The sequence below is a fragment of the Peromyscus eremicus genome, chromosome 15 (assembly GCF_949786415.1).
Source record: "Peromyscus eremicus chromosome 15, PerEre_H2_v1, whole genome shotgun sequence".
NCBI classification, from domain to species: Eukaryota; Metazoa; Chordata; class Mammalia; order Rodentia; family Cricetidae; genus Peromyscus; species Peromyscus eremicus.
In genome coordinates, this window is record NC_081431.1 from 58335441 (window position 1) to 58357176 (window position 21736).

Consider the following 21736-nt stretch of genomic DNA (forward strand, 5'->3'; position numbering starts at 1 on the left):
GTGACCCGGCCCCCGGGGCCCCGCTGTGCTCACAGCCCGCATCCATCCCACCCGGCCGAGAGCCGCCCCCCCCCCCAACACCACAACACACACCCCGCGCCTTCCTCCCCGCCGCCGCCAACTCCCACCCACTGAGGAGCCCCAAACTTGACTGGGCCCGCCGGACGACCGCTCCCCACCCCCGCGCCTCGGGCCTCCCCGGCCGCGCGTCCTCTCGCTCCCTCCCTCCCCCCAGCCGCGAGCAGGATCCGGGGTGCTGGGCTGACTCACCGGCGGCGGCCGCACCTTACAGATCCCAGTCTGTTCGGCTATGGGCCGGATCTTGTGGATGAAAGCGAAGGGGTCCGCGAACTCTTCCCAGCTGGGCTCGAAGACCGGGCACTCCGGGGGAGGCAGGAACTCGCCCAGCGGGCCCGGGCCCCCGAGGGGCAGCGCCGGGCGCGGGCCTGGGGACAGCACGGTGGCCGGCTCCATCACCGCGACGTGGGCAGGGGCGAGCACAGGGCAGGCTCGGCGACCGCGGCAGCAAGCTCCGCTCGGTCCGGAACCTGTGCAGACGCGCAGGTCCGGCGACAAGTCAGACTTCTACTAGCAACGGCAGCACCTAGGGCTTTTTCAGCCTTCCTCCGACGACGTCTTGCCGCTACCCCACGCCGTGCGCCTCCGCCGCCACGGCGAGGAAAAAAGTCCCTGCTGCCACCCCGAGCCAGGTCCCACCCCGCCCCCTAACTGGGAGGGGCTGGGGCCTTCCGCCTGGGATGGGTTTTATCCTTTATGGTTCAGTTGACCACTGAAGTTTTCGGAATTCTTGCTCTCAAGAAGTTAACAGTCTAGTAGAGAGATCGGATCTATCATCGATCATTCAATCACGTCATACACTTTGCCACCAAGGATTTACACAGTTAAACCCGAGAGGCAGAGTACTGGAACTGGAGGAGGACTCTCCAGGTAGAGAAAACAGCTTGAACACAAGAGCAAGGACGGACGCAAGCAATATTGATGCAGACAGTAAAAACATTCTGAGCATTTGCTTGTCCTAGATATGGTGCTAAGTGCTTTTGCGCGAGTGTTTAGTCTGTGATGTAGTTTCATCATATGACCAAATCCAACAGTTCAGACTACTTTTTGGAAAGTAGGGGTGTTGTACAGAAGTCGTCTACAGCCTTAGGACAAGATTGGACTTGAGCAAAAGAATCTTGAAATAAAGCCGGGCGGTGGTGGCACACGCCTTTAATCCCAGCACCCGGGAGGCAGAGGCAGGCAGATCTCTGTGAGTTCCAGGCCAGCCTGGGTTACAGAGTGAGATCCAGGAAAAGCGCGAAGCAACACAGAGAAAACCTGTCTCGAAAAGCAAAACAAATTATTGAAATAATCCAATCAAGGAATAATGGGGCCTAAATAAAATCAGCAGTGCTATTGATTGATAAGAAAGGATGAGCGGGGCGGGGATGGTGCACGCCTTTAATCCCAGGATTGGGGAGGCAGAGGCAGGCGGATCTCTGTAAATTCAAGGTCAGTCTGGTCAGCAGAGCTAGTTCCAGGACAGCCAGGGCTGTTACACAACGAAACCCTGTCTCGAAAGGGGGGGGGGGGGGGAGAAAAAGGAAGGAAGAGAAAGAAAGAAAGAAAGAAAGAAAGAAAGAAAGAAAGAAAGAAAGAAAGAAAGAAAGAAAGAAAGAAAAAAGAAAGAAAGGGATGAAAATATAGGAAATAAAAATTAGACTAGGAAGGGATCACAGGATACCATACATACTAAGGGTAAGGGTCTGGCAAAGCTGCCTGAGTAGACACTGGCCAATTGGCATTACTAGGTCAATCATCCAGATTAGGCCATGCATGAGCCATTCCAGGGGAGAAGATGTAATCACACCTGAACAGGTTGAGCTTGAGCTGTGTCTGGCACATACGTACTGCAGATTTCCCACAAGCTAAAAAGTATAGCTAACTCTGAAGGAAAGAGACCACCAGTACTGGAGGTATGATCCCAGTGTTTCAGAGTACAAAGTGGAAGTTCTGAAAGGTTGAGTAACTATGAAATACAAAGGTGGGGGATGGCCCAGAAAAACTGAAAAGATGATCAGAAGTAGAACTTGAACACTGAAACGATTTCTTTTACCCAGAAAGCAGCCCAACTCGTACAAGGACTGTTTGCCACAACCTCCATTAAGGAGACCCACAGCCCTCCCTTCAGGACAATCTGGAGGAAGGATAGCTCTCTTAGTCTCAGGGTTAGTTTTTAGTAGGATTCATGTAGCCCAGGCTGGCCTGAAACTCTCTATGGAGCAGAGGATGACTTTGATCTCCTGGTCCTTCTGCCTCTGCCTCTTAGGTGCTGAGATTACAGATGTATCCCTTCACTCACAGACTATGCTTCCTCAATTTGAAAAAGGAAAGCAGCCGGGCGGTGGTGGCGCACGCCTTTAATCCCAGCACTCAGGAGGCTAAAGCCAACCTGGTCTACACTGAGTTCCAAGCCAGCCAGATCGACATAAGGAGATCCTGTATCAAAAAACAAGGAATGTGGAGAGATGGCTCAGCTGATTAAGGGCATTTTGCTCCTACCTAAGAGGACATAAATTCAGTTTCCAGATCTAGTGTCCATCAGCTCACAATTGCCTCTTCACTCCAGCTTCAGGGGATCTGATGCCTTCTTCTGGCCTCTACAGGCAACACAAACACACACTTCAATAAACTTCTTCAGATAAACTTCCCAGAAGTACATAGCCTCCAAAAAAGTTCAGCGATTCCTGGAGAAGGCAACCTTTCCTTAGCTCCCTAGGGCTTTGGAGAGTGAATAGGCCTTGCCTTGTTTCCTCATTCTGCAAATGAGATGGAACCAAAAGAGACAGGTAGCAACCTACTCAAGGAAAAAAATTACATCATTGTAAGACTAGATGAAAAAATCGGGTGGTGGTGGCACACGCCTTTGATCCCAGCACTTGGGAGGCAGAGGCAGGTGGATCTCTGAGGCCAGCCTGGTCTACAAAGTGAGAAAAAAATATGAGGTGATACAGTAGGTTTTATGGGAAAACCTAGGTATTAGAGGTATAGAATTTCACACACACACACACACACACACACACACACACACACACACACGGTGGGGGGGTGAGTCAAGGTTTCACTATGTATCTTTGATTAGTCTAAAACTTGCTTACATAAACCAGGCTGGCTTCGAGTTCAGAGGTGCTAGGATTAAAGGCATGTGTCACCTCACCCAGCTTGCCATATTTTTCAACCTTACTGATCTCATGATAATGTATTGAGAAGAGGAAAAAAATTAAGACAGGACTGCATACTTGTAGCCAAAGCTGGCCTGGAGTTCAACAATGTAGCCCAGGTTGACCTCATTCCCAAGGGCTGGGCTATCATGTTGACTGAGGGGAATCTTTTTTTGTCACTCTTGATGTGTGCATGCATTAGAGGATCATCCTGGAGTTGATTTCCTGTCAAGTTCTCTACCTTGGGAGAACGCAGTACCCTTGATGTTGGCATCCTACATACAAACCAGGCAGGTTATCACTTTGACACTTGTTAAATTATGGGTGTGTAAGTGGAGGGTACGAGTTTTAGTGGGGGGAAAAATCTCAGTTGTCATCTATGGACTAGGCATCTCTCTCACTCCCAACTTTCAGGGTCTACTAGTCCTGCTTCCTCCATTTCCGGTAGTGACCCTAAAAGATGAGACACTGACTGCTCAGACCAAGCAGCAGCTGTTTGGCTCCGCACCAACCAAACAGACGCTGAGGGAGCGGGCGGTTGCCAAGCTAGTAAAGAGAACCTAGGGACTGAGGGCTCTCTACTAAGGTAACAGCTCCCCCGCCCCTCGGAAGACGCTTCCCCTTGCCCTTTATGATGTGTGTTTACATGGGCGGAGGGATCCCTCTCCAGCTGACAGCCACACCGCGGCCGGCTCTTCTTTTTTTAAAGAGCCTAGCCACAGGCGCTGATTGGCCGCGGCCCGAGCCGCATCAGCCTCCGGGGGCGGGGCCCGGTCCGCATTGTCTGGTGTGGGGCCGGCTGGACGCCTGGGAGGCCGGACCTGGGTAACCCCGGCCTGGAGGTGCCGGCGATCGCCTTCCCCGAGGGCTGGCAGCGGGGGCTGGGCGGAGCCACAGAGCCAGGTTCCCGGGGGAAAGCGGGGCTGCAGCCCCGGCGGCCCGAGCAGAAGCGAGCCCGCTCCGAGTGCCACGTCTCCAGGAACCCCCCTCCTTACTCTTGGACAACACTCCGCCTCCGCCCCGGACTCCGTCCCCCAAACCACCCCATGAGTGCTGGAGAGCCTTTAGCTACATCTTTAGGGATCGGTGTCTTCATCCGGCCCACTCAGCCGTCAGCCCTCACGCTCCCCCAGCCAGTGGAGTCCCACCCCAGGCCTGCACCCCAAGAGCGCAGCCTGTGCCCTAAAATCCGCCTGCGGGTCTTAAGAGGCGCTGGCCTAGCTCCTTCCGGTCTCTGGGCAGGAGAGACCAGGCTTCTAGGTTCCAAACGCGAGGAGAGACTTTGCTCTGGCTCTCCGTCGCCCCCACCCCCCACCCCTTGCTCGGGGTCTGAGCCTCGGATGAGGGGGGCAGGTCTGGCTCCCCAGCTGCCCGGGAGGGGGCGGCGGCCGGCGCAGCACGTAGCGCACGTGTCGATCCCGCTCCCCACCCCCTCCGCGCCGCTGTCGCCTCGACGGGACTCCGGTGTTGTCCGTGCACCTCCCTTCCGCCCCGGCCTCACTTCGGGTCTCCCACCAACCGTGCCCCTCTCCCGTTTTCCCAAATATCCGCGATGCACCATCTCAGTTTCTCATCTCCAGTTTAGTGCCAACATCTGAACTCAGCACCTTTCATGCTCTGAAAAATTTGGTGTCAGGTGTCCCCCGGGGCAACCATGGGATGTCCCTCAGCTTTACCTGTTTTGAGTCTTTACACAACGTCCTGTTGCTAGTCTTTATTGCTGGTGTTTAGCTAGACCTCAGTTTCCCACCGCAGTCCCTGCTACCTCCTCAGCACGTGCCCCACCCCTTGGTAAGCCGCTAGAGGGAAGGAGTAAAGTCAGTACCAGGCACGTGGGAGTTGCTCCACAAATATTTGTTGAAAGGGAGGGGAAATGGCCTTGAGTGTATGCGGCTCCAATTGGCTGAGGATGAAGCTTTGGACATGGAGAAGAATCTGCTTGTGCCCAGGAAGGAGCCTCACAATACCTCGGTGGGGGAGTGTTGAGACAGCCCACGCAGTGGGTGAATACAGTGAGATAAAGCGTCCTCCCCGTTCCCTGCCCTGCTTAATTTCACTGGAATAAGTATCCCTCCTCGGCTGCAAGGTCTTCTCTGTAGGGTACTCTTTTGGTCCCCACCCCCAGCCGACACCCTGATAAAGGGTCTCAGTATGGGCGCTGTCCTTGGAAAGCTGGTCTAGTCTTGGGAAGGCATCTTTTAACTAAATACCACTGCCTCATCCCTACACACTTCTCATGCGCACACGTAAGGGAGGGAAGAGGGGACGATCTCCTCTAGACAAGCACTGCACCAGAGCTACAGTCCCAAACCCTCGCCACTCCTGGAATCCGCTGAGTCAGCTCAACTACGATCCAAAAACCTTACACCTTCGGTTTACCTGGGTGTGAGGCCAAAGAACTAGACCCTTGTATGGATCAGACACTCTCAAGTGGAACGTTCCCACGATGGTGCTAGCCCTCCCCACAGGGGCTGGGAGGGGCAGAGCAACCCACACCAAGGCTTGGGCTTCAGGGCGTTTCTTCCCATTCCGGTTAGGCCACTTCAGAGGCCTGAGACTCTCAAGGAACAATATTTAATATTTTTATGTTTTGTTTTGTTTTTCAGACAGGGTCTTGCTATGCCGCTCAGAATGGCTTCAGATCCACACTATAACCCAGACCGACCTCAAACTCACAGCAATCCTACTGCTTCAACCTCCCGTAGTTCTAGGCCAAAGAACAATCTTGTGCTCCTGGAAGTTTGAGAGGAAAATCATATTCCCTGTTCAACCACCAGCACTCTTAACCCAGGTCTCTGGGCTGAGTGATTCCTCTCAGCATGTCCTGTTCCTCAGATAGCTCAAATGTTTGAAATTCTCTGTATCTGGGATGTAACATGCTGGAACTTTCCAGAGCACCACCACATCTACCATATCTGTTTGAAATTCCTGATCCAACTAAGTCACATGATATGTCTAGCACAGCACAACTCCCTATATGCAAAAGGAGGTTTCTTCACATTCTTCTTCCCTGGCATGAACGACTGATGTGTAAAAAACAAAACAAACAGCAACAACAACAAAAAACCCTGAAATCTTTCTCTACCACAAATCAGGGCATGAAGTAGGTGCATAGCTCTCATAATTTTTCAGATCGAGGAACTGGGACTCGGATTAATCAGCCAACATCACACTGATACTAATTACAGGCACAGCTGAGAATGGCCTTCTCAGGCCTGCCTTTGATCTTCCCAAACACCAGGCAGACTTCGGAGAGCTACAGGCAGACACGGGGCCTCCCCTCACACCTCCCACCAGCTGGGCCTTCACCGGGTTGTGTCTGGGTCGCACAACTTCCTTCTAGGCTGCAGTGGCTTTTTGAGTGACAGTACTCTCTCTCCAGTGTTTAGTTCACAGAGTAGCAAACGTTTCACAAGTTTCAAAATCAACTCATGAAGTTGATTTTGGTGACCCATAACGAACTATATGAGGACAGCTCCAAGGCTACTTTTTTTTTTTTCCTACCATTTTGACAACTTTCAAAAAGATGTACAAGGAGGAGTAGCGGGTGCTGGAAGGCCACGGACCACAAGCCAAGGGTGAGGCCTTGGGGAAAGTCTGACTAGCATCTTCATCTTGGACTTAGAGCTTCCAGAACTGTGAATAAATGTGTACTGCTTAAACCGACTCCTTGAAATCGCTCTCCCTCTCGATATGTCGATACAGCCATGTGATATAAGTGTGTGCGTATGATGTGGATACGTAGTCACATATCCTGTTGTTTTTCTTTCTCTAGAGAGCCCTTAGGAATTACCAATAGCAAGTCTTCCTCAAATACCTAACGAATCCCTCGTTTCAGCCACCGACCCTCCCTCGCCGTGTCTCCTGTCTGTCCCCAAGAGCAGTGTATACGTGATACAGAAAGCCAATAACTACGCCTTGGCTCTTCTGCTTGGGTTTTGCTGTTTATTATTCACTTGTCTGCATTCTCTTACTCATTCTTCTACCTTCGTCCACAGCCCATCAAACCTAAACCAATGCCAAGCAAAGACCAGGATGTGTATGGAAGTTCTTGCCATTTTTGTTTTGTTGGGGTTTTTGAGACAAGCTGTCATGGTACCCTAAGCTGGCCTTGAACTCAATATGTACTCAAGGATAACCTTGAATTCTTGGTCCTCTTACCTCTACCTCCCAAGTGCTGGGATTACATTGTGTGCCACCACACTGGTGTTTGTTTGTTTGTTTGTTTTTGTTTGTTTTGCTTGGCCTCCCCTTTAATTCAGGGACTTAATATATAGTCCTGGCTGGCCTGGAATTCCCAATAAAATTGTCCTTGAACTCAAAGAGATCTACCTACCTCTACTGGGAATTAAATTTAGCCCAACTAACTTGAAATTTTTTGAACTCTCCCATTTTTTTTAAGTATTCATCTCAATTCACATTTTCAAACAGTGTCGTCAGATGTGTGGAACAACAGCCCTCTCCACCCTCCAGATTAAGTCAGGGTGCTGATGAGTTCCTGTGGTCCCCAGAGAAACAATGATTGTCATGGGAGCATGGGCTGCCGCTCCTGGAAGAAGTGCAGAAGGAAGGCTTGTTCCTCACCATCCCTAACCTGCAGATACGGTTCCTCCTCCCAGGAGTAGAGGAGAATTCTGACCAGCCAAATTCAAGTCCTTACCCAGAACATACAGTACCAACAAGCACTGTGTGGCAGATGAGAGCATTAGAGCCCCCGGAACTGCAGATCAGAAGGTTGTGGGCTGCCAAAAGTGTAAGGAGACTAAAGCCAGCCTGAGCCAGAGTCAAGTCAAATCCAGCATGGGCCACTTGAGATCCTGTCTTAAATAACAAAAGAACCCTTAGGCACTGGAGAGTAGTCATCAGCCATCTTCAGTTGTTAGGGGAGGAGCCGGGCTTCAGAAAGACTGAGTCATTTGGCCAAGGTCACATGAACAAGTTGAACAGAAGCAGATTCTAGCCTAGTTTGTCGGAGCCCATAATCTGTGTGTTTTAACCATCCCGTACCCACAGCCATTCCATCCATGGCTTCATGACACTGTTATGCCCTCAGCATCTATTATAGTGTTTCTTGGTGAACTTTGTCAACTATCAGGATTCTCCCATAACCCATGAGCTAATAAAGACTTGTTGAACATGGTTCTCCAGGCCAGGTACTCTGCAAAATGTTGTAGATACAGTATCAAATAAAACCAAGTGTCTGCCCTTCTGGAGTTTAGAATGCTAGGCTAGTGGACAGTGACAGACAGCAAACACAATAACCAAAGTTATTTCTGGGGGTTGGGGATTTAGCTCAGTGGTAGAGCACTTGCCTAGCAAGCGCAAGGCCCTGGGTTTGGTCCTCAGCTCGGGGGAGGGGGGGGGTATTGTTTCTGGTAGCAACAAAGGCTCAGGAAAATATAACAGATCATCCAATAGGTAAGGGAAAGATGGAAGTAGTGACACAGGTCTCACGAGCCAGTAACTCAAGGCAACAGAGGGAACATCTGAGCTTGGAGTTCAGGGACAGGGAAGGGGCAGCTATGGGGTAAATCTACAGAGAAGTGTTCTAAAAGAACAACATGTGCAGGGCCTAGAGAGATGGCTCAGTGGTTAAGAGCACTAGCTGCTCTTCCAAAGGACCCAGGTTCAATTCCCAGAAACCCCATGGTGGCTCACAGCTGTCTGTAACTCCAGTTCCAGGGGATCTGGTTGCCTCATATAGACACACAGACAGGCATAACACCAATGCAGATGAAATAAAAAATAAACATTAAAAAAAGAACAACATGTGCAAAGACCCTGACTCGAAAGTACCTATGAGTCAGGACATACTCCAAGAAAACAAGCCTCTAAATCTAGAAAGAAACTTCACAGGCAGGCCATAGAAGTCAGGACTTGTTTTTGTTGTTGTTGTTGTTGTTTGTTTGTTTGTTTGTTTGTTTGTTTGTTTGTTTTTTGAGACAGAGTTTCTCTATAGCCTTGGCTGTCCTGGAACTCACTCTGTAGACCAGGCTGGCCTCGAACTCACAAACATCCACCTGCCTCTGCCTCTCCAGTGCTGGGATCAAAGGTGTGTGCCACCGTCCATTGAGTTTCCAACTTATCTGCAATGAGAGGCCACCAGAAGAGGTATCTCATTTGATTTAGAATTTTTCTTTTTCTTTTCATTTTATTTATTTGTTTTGATTTTTTTGAGACAGGGTTTCTCTGTGTATCCCTGGCTGTCCTGGAACTCACTCTGTAGACCAGGCTGGCCTCGAACTCATACAGATCCACATGCTTCTGCCTCCCTGGTGGTGGGATTAAAGGTGTGCATGGTTAAAAGCCCTCTGCTGCTGCTGCTGCTGCTGCTGCTTGCTGCTGCTGCTGCTGCTCCTTCTTCTTCTTCTTCTTCTTCTTCTTCTTCTTCTTCTTCTTCTTCTTCTTCTTCTTCTCCTTCTCCTTCTCCTCCTCCTCCTCCTCCTTCTCCTCCTCCTCTTCCCCCTCCTCCCCCTCCTCCTCCTCCTCTTCTCTTTTTAGATAGGATCTTTTTATGTAGCCCATGTTGGCTTTTAACTCACAATACTCTCACCTCCTTAGACTCTTGAGTGCTGGGAGTACAGACACATGCCACCTTACTAGATTTTATTTATAATTTTAATTTTTTAAAAGTGTCTAATGTGTATAAGTTTTTTGCCTACATGTTTGTTTGTATGTATGTATGTATGTATGTATGTATGTATGTATGTATGTATGCCACATGCATGTCTGATGAATGTGGAGGTCAGAGAACATCCAGATCCCCTGGAACTTGTGAGCCACCACATGGATGCTATGACTCAAGCCTGGGTCTCTGAAGCCCAGCAAGTGATCTTAACCATTGAGTCATCTCTCCAGTCCCTTGATTTCTGAATTTTGGTTTGGGGGTTGTTGTTTTGTCTGTTTGCACTTTGTTTTGAGATAAGGTCTCACTATGTACCCCTGATTATCCTGGAATTCAACCTGTTGATCAGGCTGGCTTCAAACTGATAGAAACCCACCTTCCTCTGTCTCCGAAGTGCTGGGATTAAAGGCTCATGCCACCACCGCCCAGATTGATTTGTAATTTTAAAAGGTGTCTCTGACAGGTGAGTAGAAGGCAGACTGCAGGAGAACAGGGCAGAGATTTGGAACGACACAAATTAGATAGACTGGTACTAACTGTAGTCCTAGCAGGCGTTGAGAAGGGGTGCTATTCTGGTAAAATTCTAAGGACATAGTAACAAGATTAAACAGATTGGATGTGGAATGCTAGAAGAGAAAAGCATGAAGGATAGCCCCGTACCCCCGGCACCCAAGTAATTTATGGAAAAGGTGATGGTGCAATTTACTGTGATGGAGAGAATGTGAGGAAATGATAGGATAGAAGAGAAATGATTCTTTTTTTTTTTTTTTTTTTTTTTTAAAGATTTATTTATTACATATACAGCATAGAAGGCCAGAAGAGGGCACCAGATCTCATTACAGATGGTTGTGAGCCACCATGTGGTTGCTGGGAATTGAACTCAGGACCTTTGGAAGAGCAGTCAGTGCTCTTAACCTCTGAGCCATCTCTCCAGCCCGAGAAATGATTCTTATTCATCCAAGCAAAGACCTTAAATCGGTGACCTGGAGTTCAGGTGGGTATATTTTACACATACACACACACACACACACACACACACACACACACACACACACACACATACACACACAGGTCTGCAGTTAGCCAGAGAGAATGTGGAGGAAGAGAGAAAGCTTTGAGACCATGTGTGTTGATGGCTTAGGAGAAGGATAAGCCAGGGGAGAAAGCTAAGAAGGAATGGTCAATGGGGAACTGGGTGTCAGAACGAAAGGGGTTCCAGTGGACTCAAGGCGTAGACACATGAGAAAAAATATGAGTGCTCTAAAGTCCACACTGTCAAGGACTCACTGTACAGAATTTCAGAGACATGGGACATAACTTGAAACTTGAATTCAAGGGAGGGATTTTCCTTTTTGACTTTCCTTCCACAGGAAGCTAACGGGCCTGCTTTTCTGTGATGACGAAGATCCAGTAGAGGGGGAGAAGAGATCACGCAAAAGAGAGAGGATAAATGCAAGGGTGACAAGCTCAGAATGTGAGAGGGAGCGGGAGGCCAGTGAAAGGGTGAGGGGAAGGAGAGAATGCACAGAGTTGCAGGAAAGCAGGATGTGACAGGGCGGCCTTGGTGGTTCTCCACATCTGTCTGTTAAAGGATACAGACCAGCTGCTGGTTTTTAGGGCAAATAATAATTCCTAGGTAGGGATTATGAAGCACACGCTCACACATGTAAGTCCTGTACCTGTGCCCCTCTGATGCTGAGTGGGGGGCTGAGACACAATCGTAACATCACAGAGGGAGCTGAGCTCAAGGGGAGGAAACCTCAGAGACCTGAGACCACTGCCCCTAACTACTCTAGTCCTTGTCCTGCCTTCACCAGAAGACTGTTGACCTGAGAGGGCTGGGCAAGGACAGAGTTTCCTGCTGTGTAACAACGCCACAGAAGGACAAAAGGACAGAAGGGAGTGAGCTATGTCTATTGTGGTGAAGTCTTTTAACTGTAATTGTTTAGCCTTTTCATTGAGTGTACTTGTCCATGCATTTATGGTCTAGAGAAGCCAGGGTCGTCTGGGTCTCTTACATAGACGTTCATAAGGTAAGAACAATTTTTATCTATAAAACCTTATTATTATGAGTAAGTATTTTTTTTTTTTTTTTTTTTTTTTTTTTTTTTTTGGTTTTTCGAGACAGGGTTTCTCTGTGTAGCTAGCTTTGCGCCTTTCCTGGAACTCACTTGGTAGCCCAGGCTGGCCTCGAACTCACAGAGATCCGCCTGGCTCTGCCTCCCAAGTGCTGGGATTAAAGGCGTGCGCCACCACCGCCCGGCAAGTATTTTTTTTTATAACTATAACCACAAAACTCAGGGCTGGAGGGAGGGCTCAGCACTTAAGAGCATGCGATGCTATTTGCAGAGGACCTGAGTTCAGTTCCTGGTACCCAGAGCAGGCAGCTCACAACCACCCATAACTCCAGTTCTAGGGGGATCCATGGGCACTACACTTACATAAGCACAGACATAAAAATACATAATTTTGTTGTTGTTGTATTTTTTCTTTTTTTTTTCCTTTTTTTTTTTTTTTTTGGTTTTTCGAGACAGGGTTTCTGTAGTTTTGGAGCCTGTCCTGGATCTCACTTTGTAGACCAGGCTGGACTCGACCTCACAGAGATCCGCCTGGCTCTGCCTCCCAAGTGCTGGGATTAAAGGCATGCACCACCACCACCGCCAGGCTAACACACATAATTTTTATAAAAAGAAATTTGGGCTGGAGAGATAGCTCAGTCCTTAAAGGCTAGGCTCACAACCCCCTCCAAAGAATTATTATTATTAATTTAAAAAATGTGAGCCCCACTAAGATGAGGCCATACTATGGCCTCTGGATCATAGAAATCACTTGACTACAGTTTCTTTTTTGTGTCCTGAGTATACAGGACAATAACTGAATTCAAGTAACAAGGTATCTGAAAGCCTTTCTTCTAATAGTTTAGTGATCAAAAAAAAAAAATGCTCCAGAAGGCTGGATGCAGGTACTTTTGAGCCTGAGCTGTCCTGTGTTCCAATAAACTCACTTAACTTACTTTGTGTTAACAGATCCTGTCCTAATTAAGGCCTACAAGTTCAAGTTTTTGTTTTTTGTTTTTTTTTTGTTTTTTTTTCCAGAGCTGAGGACCGAACCCAGGGCCTTGCGCTTGCTAGGCAAGCACTCTACCACTGAGCTAAATCCCCAACCCCTCAAGTATTTTTTTAAAGAATCTTTAGGCTGGGTGGTGGTGGTGTGTGCCTTTAATCCCAGCACTCGGGAGGCAGAGACAGGCAGATCTCTGTGAGTTCGAGGCCAGCCTGGTCTCCAGAGTGAGATCCAGGACAGGCACCAAAACTACAGAGAAACCCTGTCTCGAATACCAAAACAAAACAAAACAAAACAACAAAAAAAATTATTTGATCTTAAAAGACAAGAAAGGTATCAATTTGACATAGACTTTAGTATCACATGAATTTCAGCTATTTATTTATTTGGTTTTTTGAGACAGGGTTTCATATAGCTCAGACTAACTTTAAACTCCCAACATAACCAAGGACACATTGAACTCCTGGTCATTCTGTCTCCACCTTTCAAGTGCTAGAATTACAGGCATGTGCCACGGTGCCTGTCAACTCCAGCCATTTAAAAGCTTGACTTTCTGTTGTTGCTGTTTGGTTGATTTGTTTTTGAGACAGGGTTTATCTGTGTATCCCTGGCTGTCCTGGAACTCACTCTTTACACCAGGCTAGCCTTGAACTCAGAGATCTGCCTGCCTCTGCCTCCCAGTGCTGGGATTAAAGGCATGTGCCGCCACCATCAACACCACCAACACCACCACTGTCACCCCCACCCCACCCTTAGCTAATAGTTTGACTGTTTTTTTTTTTGTTTGTTTGTTTGTTTGTTTCCAGAGCTGAGGACCAAACCCAGGGCCTTGCGCTTGCTAGGCAAGCGCTCTACCACTGAGCTAAATCCCCAACCCCGACTTTTTTTTTTAATGTATACAGTATAATGACCATCTGTTTCCTAGCACAAACTAGCTATGTTAATAATGTTCCAGCTAGCCCTTATTATTCTGAGCAGGGAAAACTTTGGGAAAGTTGAAACTCCAAACAAATGTATGAAGAAAGGCAGCAAATGTCATCACAGGACAGGTGACCTTCTTTCTCTAGGTGGGGAACAAGGTTGTGTGTGTTCTGTCAGGTTCCTAGATCAGAGCATATTCATGAAAGTTACCAATAATCTTACAGTCAGGAAGGATAGAGTTCTCTCACTGTACATACTGATTTCCTGCTGTAGGAACCATACCCCAGCGCAGACACAATGCGGTGTTCTACCAGGCGGGCCTTCAAAATCTCTGTGGCCATGATATTCCTGTGGCTCTTCATCACCCTGAGAATACCTGAGGAAATTCAAGATGTCCAAAAAGTGGTAACTATTCTTTGGGAAACTGGGCATGCGTGGTGGGAAGGGTGAGAACAGGCAGGTTGCCCAAGAAGTCTGGCCTTTCCTTCTAATCCTTTCCACCAGGAGCTGGAGGCTCTGAGTGGAGCTGGTGTGGATCTACCCATGATTCCATAAACTAGCTACATTTATTTGTCATGTTTCTCAGGGTAAGGGAGAAAACAAATACTGCCAGAGCCCATGAGTCTTTTGGCCCATGGGCAGGCACTATGCTGGACACATTCTAGAAGAGTGACTCACCTCACTTCTGTCCCTAAAACGGCATACGGGAGGCTGGGAGAAATACAGGCCATCGTTTTATGAAAGGTTGTGTGTGTGTGTGTGTGTGTGTGTGTGTGTGTGTATGTGTGTGTGTGTGTGTATATATATATATATATATATATATATATATATATATATATATATATATATATATATTGCCTTTGTCAATGGTCCAGGTGGTCAGATATGGCAGTAAGAAGAACCCCAAATCCTTAGAAGACTGGCCGGTCATTACCTACAAATATTTGGAAAAAATCCACCAGAGAAAAAAGAGTGAGTACCAGGAGAGGGAGGTAGAGTGTCAGGGGAGAGGAGGATCATATGAGGGAAGATGGCCAGGAAAGAAGAGAGCAGGAGGAGGAAAGGCAGGACTGTCCAGAAACACTTGAATCTGGCTGACAACTCCCTCCCCAATCCCAGGACATTGACGAGTCAGGGGTATAAAGAAGAAAGAACAGATAAAGGTGGTTGTTTTAATAGGTGAAAGCAGGGGGTGAAGAGATAGTACAGTGGTTAGTACTTGCTGTTCTTCCAGAGGACCTGAGTTCAGTTTCCAGTAACACACACACACACACACACACACACACACACACACACACACCCTGTAGGTGGACTTTTCTGCATCTCACCTGAGTCTGAGTCAGCTCTGTCCTACCAGCCGGCTCCTGAATAAAATAACCACACAGAGACTTAATATTAATTATAAATGATCAGCCAATAGCTTAGGCTTGTTACTGACTAGCTCTTACAAATTAAATTATCCCACTTTTTTTTTCCGGACCTGAGGATCAAACCCAGGGCCTTGCGCTTGCTAGGCAAGCACTCTACCACTGAGCTAAATCCCCAACCCTAGCCCACATTTCTTATCTACACTCCACTATGTGGTGGTATCTTTTTTCAGCACAGCATGTTTATTTTGCTTCTCTGTGTCTCCTGGTGACCCCACCCTCTTCTACCCTATGCTGTCTTTTTGTCTGCAAGTCCCACCTAACCTTCTCCTGCCTAGCTATTGGCCAGTCAGCTCTTTATTAACCAATGAGAGGAATAAATATTCACAGTGTACAAAAAGATTGCTGTATACATATACAAAAAAATTTTAAAAATACTTAAAATAGGTGGATATAATATGCTGACCACATATTACAAAACATTTCTGAATATTACATTCTATATATACTCATCTGCAATACCAAACATGTTTACATTGGGTAAACAAGGAGCATAACTCCATTATATAACTTAATATTTCAATCTGCAATTACGATCATGCCCTAGGAATGGATGGTTATGTGGCTTTTGGTGGTGGTGAGGAGCTGGGGAATGGATGATCATGTGGCTTTTCATTTATTGATTTGAAACAGAGTCTCACTATGTAGACTAGGTTGAATTCATAGCGATCCTCCTGCCTCTGCCTCTTGAGTGCTGGGATCGAAAGCATGCACCATTGTACCATGCTTTTTATTTTGTTTTTAATTAAGTGAAGACACACACACACACACACACACACACACACACAGGCATGTGTCTCTATCTATGGCTTTATGTACATGAGCACAAGTACCCACAGAGGCCAGAAGAGGGCATCAGAGTCCCTGGAGATGCAGCTACAGGCAGTTGTAAGCCTACCAGGTGGGTGCTAGGAACTGAGCTTAGCTCCTCTGTAAGGGCAGCAGGCACTCTTAACCACTGGGCCATATCTCCAGAACTTATGTGGCCTTTTTTGGAGGGATATGGCACCAGCCATTGTTTTTTGTTTGTTGTTTGTTTGTTTATATGTGTATAGTACATGTATGTCTATGTGTATATATGTGTATGGTATAGGTATAGGTATAGGTATGGATCCCCAGGAACTGGAGTTGCAGGTAGTTGTGACCTGCCTGAATTGGGTGCTGAAAGCTAAACTAACTCTGCAGTATCATCACGCGTTCTTAACTACTGAGCCATCATCTCTCCAGCCCCAACAGGTTTTTTTTGTTTTGTTTTTGTTTGTTTTTTTTTAATTTGACATAAGGAGTCTCCCTTTGCAGTCTAGGCTGGCCTCCACCTCACTATGTATCTCAAGCTGGCTTTGAATTTGAGGTCTTCCTGCCTCAGTGTCCTGGGTGCTGTGATTACAGGTATGTACCACCATGCTCAGAAACTGTGCAGCTTTAAAGCATTTAAATAAGAGGGAAGAGAGATGAGTTAAAATATTTAAAAGAAGAATTGTGTCTGCATTTTTAGGTAGAAGAATTCAATGATTAAACAAAATATATAAGAATGAGAAGCCGGGCAGTGGTGGCGCACGCCTTTAATCCCAGTACTCAGAGGCAGAGGCAGCAGATCTCTGTGAATTCAAGGCCAGCCTGATCTACAGAGCTAGTTCTAGGACTACACAGAGAAACTCTGTTTCAAAAACTAAACAAACAAAAAACAACAACCACAACAAAAACAAAAAGAATGAAAAGAAGATAAAAATCACTGGTGGGAAAAAAATAAAGTTAGTTTTTGTTAGCAAGAGCAATCACTGCATTAGAGAACATTTGAGACTGGAGGGTCTAAGAGCAGAGAGCCCGAATCCTCTGGCTTTATGGGCTTTAGGACTGAACTCAGGGCTGAAAGAATTTGGCCAACACTACAGTCAGAAGTGGCAGAACTGGGGTAAGAATCCCAGGCACCCGGCCTCCCGGGCTCCCGGGCTGCGGAAATGGAACTGTGTAGGTTGAGTGCTTTCCCAGAGTGTGCATCTTAGCAACAAAGCAACCTGGGGAGGAAAGGGTTATGTCAGTTTATGCCTCCAGGTAACAGTCCATCACTCAAGGAAGTCAAGACAGGAACTCAGGCAGGAACCTGGAGGCAGGAGCTGATGTGGAGACCATGGTGGGGCTCTGTTTATTGGTTTGTTCAGTTGGCTTCCTTCTAGACCCCAAGACCACCTGCCCAAGGGTGGCACTGCCCACAGTGAGCTGAGCCCTCCCACGGCAGTTATTAATCAAGAAAATGCCCTACAAACTTACCTACAGGCCAAACATATGGAGGCGTTTTCCCAACTAAGATTGCCTTTTCTAGGTGACTCTAGCTTGGATCACGTTGGCAAAAACCAACCGAGACAGTGTAGATGAAATCTGTCATTCAGTCCTTAGCACCTGAAAAGCAGGGGCTCCTGGCTTTTAGAAAAAGTCCTCCCCCCAATATACCTTTATTAAAGGGGACCTTTGGGAAGATGAACTGAAAAAAGGATAAAAGCAGAAAGAGTTATAACAGCCATAATAAAAGCTAATATTTATCAAGTTCTTCAGCCACAAGCTTCAAGTTTTAAAAAAGACTCAGGAAGGTTGGACATGCTGGCACACACGCACACTCTTAACACTTGGGAGGCTGAGGCAGGAGAACTGCCCTAAGTTCCAGGTCATCTTAGACAACACAGTGAGTTCCAGGTCAGCAAGGTCTACACAGAAAGATCTTGTTTTGTTTTTGTTTTTCGTTTTTTGTTCCTTCAAGACAGTGTTTCTCTGTGTATCTCTGGCTGTCCTGGAACTCATGCTGTAGACCAGGCTGGCCTCAAACTCAGAGATCCATGTGCCTCTGCCTCCTGAGTGCTGGGATCAAAGGCATGTGCTACCATGCCTGGCTAAGACTTTGTCTTAGAAAAAAATATTCATGAGGATCCACAGGGACTCAGCAGCACTTAGTATTTCCTCAACTCTTAAGTATATACAAGTGATAGAGTGGAAACAGATTCTGAAGATGGAGTCAGAATTCTGCATGTCTAATTAATTTGCAGATAAGGCTAAAATTTCTGGTCTCATGACCACACTTAGGAGTAGCAAGATGGGGCTGGAGAGAGGTCTTCACACTTAGGAGTAGCAAGATGGTCTTCCAGAGGACCCAGGTTCAATTCCCAGCACCCACATAGTGGCTCACAACCATCTTATAATGAGATCTGGCGCCCTCTTCTGGCCTGCAGGCAAACATGCAGACAGAACACTGTAGACATAATAAATTAGTCTTTTGCTGTTGTTGTTTGTTTTGAGACAGGGTTTCTCTGTGTAGCCCTGGCTGTCCTGGAACTCCCTCTATAGACTGGGCTGGCCACAAACTCACAGAGATCCACCTGCCCTTACCTCCCCAAGTGCTGGGATTAAAGGCATGTGCCACCACTGTCTGGCTATAAATAAATCTATTAAAAAAAAAAAGAGTAGCAAGAACAGGGGCTGGAGAGATGGCTCAGTGGTTAAGAGCACTGATTGCCCTTCCAGAGGCCCCAGGTTCAATTCCCAGCATCCACATGGCAGCTCACAACTGTCTGTAACTCTAGTTCCAGGGGATCTGATGCCCTCACACAGACATACATGCAGGCAAAACATCAATGCACATAAAAAAAATCTTTTTAAAAAGTTTTTTTTTTAAAGTAGCAAGAATGTACATTCCCTCTGCCAAGTAAAGAAAAATACCCTAAATAGCATTCTAATCTTTAAGATTTATTTATGTGTGTGTCTGCACACATGTGTGGGTTGGTGTCCATGGAGGCCAGAAGAGGGTGTTGGATCCCGGGAGCTGAAGTTACAGGCTCTTGTGAGTCTCCCAGCATGGGTGCAGGGAACCAAACTTGGGTCTTCAGCAAGAACAGAGATTGAGCCACCTCTCCAGCCCCATTCCCTAACACTCTTAGGTTTGTTTTATTTTATTTTATTTGAGACAGAGTCTCACTATTCTACGTAGCCTGTACTGAACTCATGATCCTCCTGCCTCAGTTTCCCTGGTACTAAGGTTGGATTACAGGCAAGCCTCATCATGCCTTGCTTTTTCGAGACAGGGTTTCTCTGTGTAGCTTTGCGCCTTTCCTGGGACTCACTTGGTAGCCCAGGCTGGCCTCGAACTCACAGAGATCCGCCTGGCTCTGCCTCCCGAGTGCTGGGATTAAAGGCGTGCGCCACCACCACCCGGCCTCTCTAACCTTTTTGCTCACTCTCACCACCACACATTGACAGTTGTCCCTATTTTACCTCTTCTCAGCATGGCTGACAGTGGGGATCACCTCAGTGTCACGACAGGGTCAAGGTGGCCTCTTGGATACCCTGGCCGCCCTGTACCACGCCTCCTCTGCAGCTGAGCAGAAGCGGATGACAGTGCTGGTTCACCTGGCAGATTCTGATTCCACCTGGCTCAGGAAAACCGTTCTCCGTATCTCCAGCCTCTACAGCTCGCAGATCTTGACAGGGCAATTGCTACTGATCCATGCCCCATCTGATGCCTACCCCACTGTGAACAGCGCGCAGGATGAGCTCTCTCAGGCGCAGATGTACTCCAAGCAGAACGTAGATCATGCCTTCCTTATGAGCTTTGCCACAAAGCTCTCTACTTACTTCCTGTTGATAGAGGACGATGTCTTTTGTGCCCCTAACTTTGTCACCCACATTCACTCAAAGGTGATCAACAGGAAACCCCACACATGGGTGCTCCTGGAGTTCTCTAACATGGGCTTCCTTGGCAAACTTTTCCACAGCAGGGACCTTCCACTCCTGGCCCGTTTCCTCCTCCTCTTCCACAAGGAGCGACCGCTGGACTGGCTGATCCTTCACTTCCGTACCCTGCTGGCCCAGCAAAACCCAATCCTCTGCAGACCTTTCCTCTTCTACCACAGGTTATCTCACTTCACTTTTGAGAACAAGACCTTAACAGGCCAGGAAAAAGGTCCTCATGGGCCTGATGTCCTTCCTGGCGTTGCTTTCACGGACATGAGACTCACTGGGGTTTATTCCCCGCAGGAGGCCTACACTCTGGATGAGTCGTTCTTTTGGACCTACAATGTCCGTACAAGGAACTCTCTGACAGTCATTTTGAGCCATCCAGCGAACCTGAACAGAGTGCAAGTAAGAACAGGCTCCATCATGGATGGAAAGTACATCCTAGAAAAGGGTCAGGTGGAGCTAGGCTACCAGCCTGAAGGAACGCCCCCAAACTGTACCAGCTTTACCCTGCTGGGCCGTCTTGTGCAAGGGCAGATGGATCAGATCATTCCGAAAAGCACCGGGGACCAAGTAAGCTGTGTGAAGCTGGCCGCAAACGCTAATCAGGCCAGTGGTCTCATGATCAGGCATATCTACCTCTGGAGGGCGGGGGATGCCGAAGACAGAAAAGCCGATCAGAACTGATGGTATATCAGAGTATGAACAATTAAAAGCTTGAAGCCATTTCCCTCTAGCCAATATGAATGACACTGGAGAAATCCAAGGGAACAGAAGGCAGGAAAAGAAAGCACTGCCATTTTTTTTTTTAAGTGCCACTAAAACATTAGGAAACATTCTTTCCTTTTTCTACTCAAACAAGCCACTCAAGTAGGATTTTGTTGCTGTTATTTTACTCTGACAAATGCAGCTTCCCCAAATTTGGGGAAAGGTCTTGGTCCCTTTCAGAATCCTTACATTCCTGGGATGCTTGGATCTCCCCAAGCAGTGTGTGTGTAAGTGTGTATGTGCACTTTGGTGTTCACAGAGGTGGAGGGTGAGGAGCAATGTGTAAGAGGGTGAGAAGCACACCAAACTGTTTTAGTGCTGGAGGTTGAACTTGGGGCCTTGAACATGCTGAGCAAACACTCTGCCATTGAGCCATCCTTAGTCTCTGAGGAGTCCTTAGGACGGACATAGGAAACAGTGAGAGAGAGAGAGAGAGAGAGAGAGAGAGAGAGAGAGAGAGAGAGAGAGAGAGCGCGGCGGTGGCGTACGCCTTTAATCCCAGCACTTGGGAGGCAGAGCCAGGAGGATCTCTGTGAGTTCGAGGCCAGCCTGGTCTACAGAGCAAGATCCAGGACAGGCACCAAAACTACACAGAGAAACCCTGTCTTGAAACACCCCTCCCCCCCCCCAAAAAAAAAAAAAGAAAGAAAAGAAAAAGAAACAGCAAGATGGTTCAGTGAGGAAAAGTTCTTGCTGCACAAGTTTGGTGACCTGAGTTCTATCCCAGAAACCATAGACTCCAAAAAGTTGTTCTCTGACTCTGCACACACTATCAAGTGCATGACATCATCATCATCATCATCATCATCATCATAATTAGAAATCAAGATTCTTTAAAAGGTTTTTCTTTCTCCTTTTTTTGTTTTGTTTTGTTTTTGTTTTTTATTCAAAACAGGTTTCTCTGTGTAGCCCTGGCTGTCTTGAAACTTGCTCTGTAGCCCAGGCTGGCCTCAAACTCAAAACACCTGCCTTTGCCTCCTGAGCGCTGGGAT

General features: G+C 47.5%; 2 protein-coding genes across 3 annotated transcripts in view; one reads left to right on the forward strand and one right to left on the reverse strand.

Annotated features, from left to right (window-relative positions):
• The window catches only part of Kdm5b (lysine demethylase 5B), a 77159-nt gene extending 74564 nt beyond the window's left edge, over window positions 1-2595 (reverse strand). The window contains exon 1 of one of the 2 annotated variants that reach the window (XM_059280623.1): window positions 2563-2595. Coding sequence is in view for 1 of the 2 variants with exons in the window: in XM_059280622.1 (XP_059136605.1) it covers window positions 271-474 (204 nt within the window). In the remaining variant the exon portion in view is untranslated. Of the gene's footprint in view, window positions 1-270; window positions 637-2562 lie in introns of those variants that run through there. The other variant, XM_059280622.1, reaches the window with a different exon arrangement.
• An 11489-nt stretch (window positions 2596-14084) lies between these two features.
• Window positions 14085-20702, forward strand: LOC131925506 (alpha-1,3-mannosyl-glycoprotein 4-beta-N-acetylglucosaminyltransferase-like protein MGAT4E). Its single transcript, XM_059280867.1, has 3 exons — window positions 14085-14235; window positions 14706-14802; window positions 19525-20702. Exons 1-3 carry the CDS (start codon window positions 14128-14130, stop codon window positions 20661-20663), a joined length of 1344 nt encoding a protein of 447 aa, XP_059136850.1. The 5' UTR covers window positions 14085-14127; the 3' UTR covers window positions 20664-20702.
• Window positions 20703-21736: the final 1034 nt, after the last annotated feature.

Coding starts and splice junctions, on each gene's coding strand:
- LOC131925506 (XM_059280867.1), top strand. CDS start 14,128: ATGCGGTGTTCTACCAGGCGGGCCTTCAAAATCTCTGTGGCCATGATA. Junction 14,236..14,705: donor TTCAAGATGTCCAAAAAGTG/GTAACTATTCTT, acceptor TCAATGGTCCAG/GTGGTCAGATATGGCAGTAA. Junction 14,803..19,524: donor AATCCACCAGAGAAAAAAGA/GTGAGTACCAGG, acceptor ACCTCTTCTCAG/CATGGCTGACAGTGGGGATC.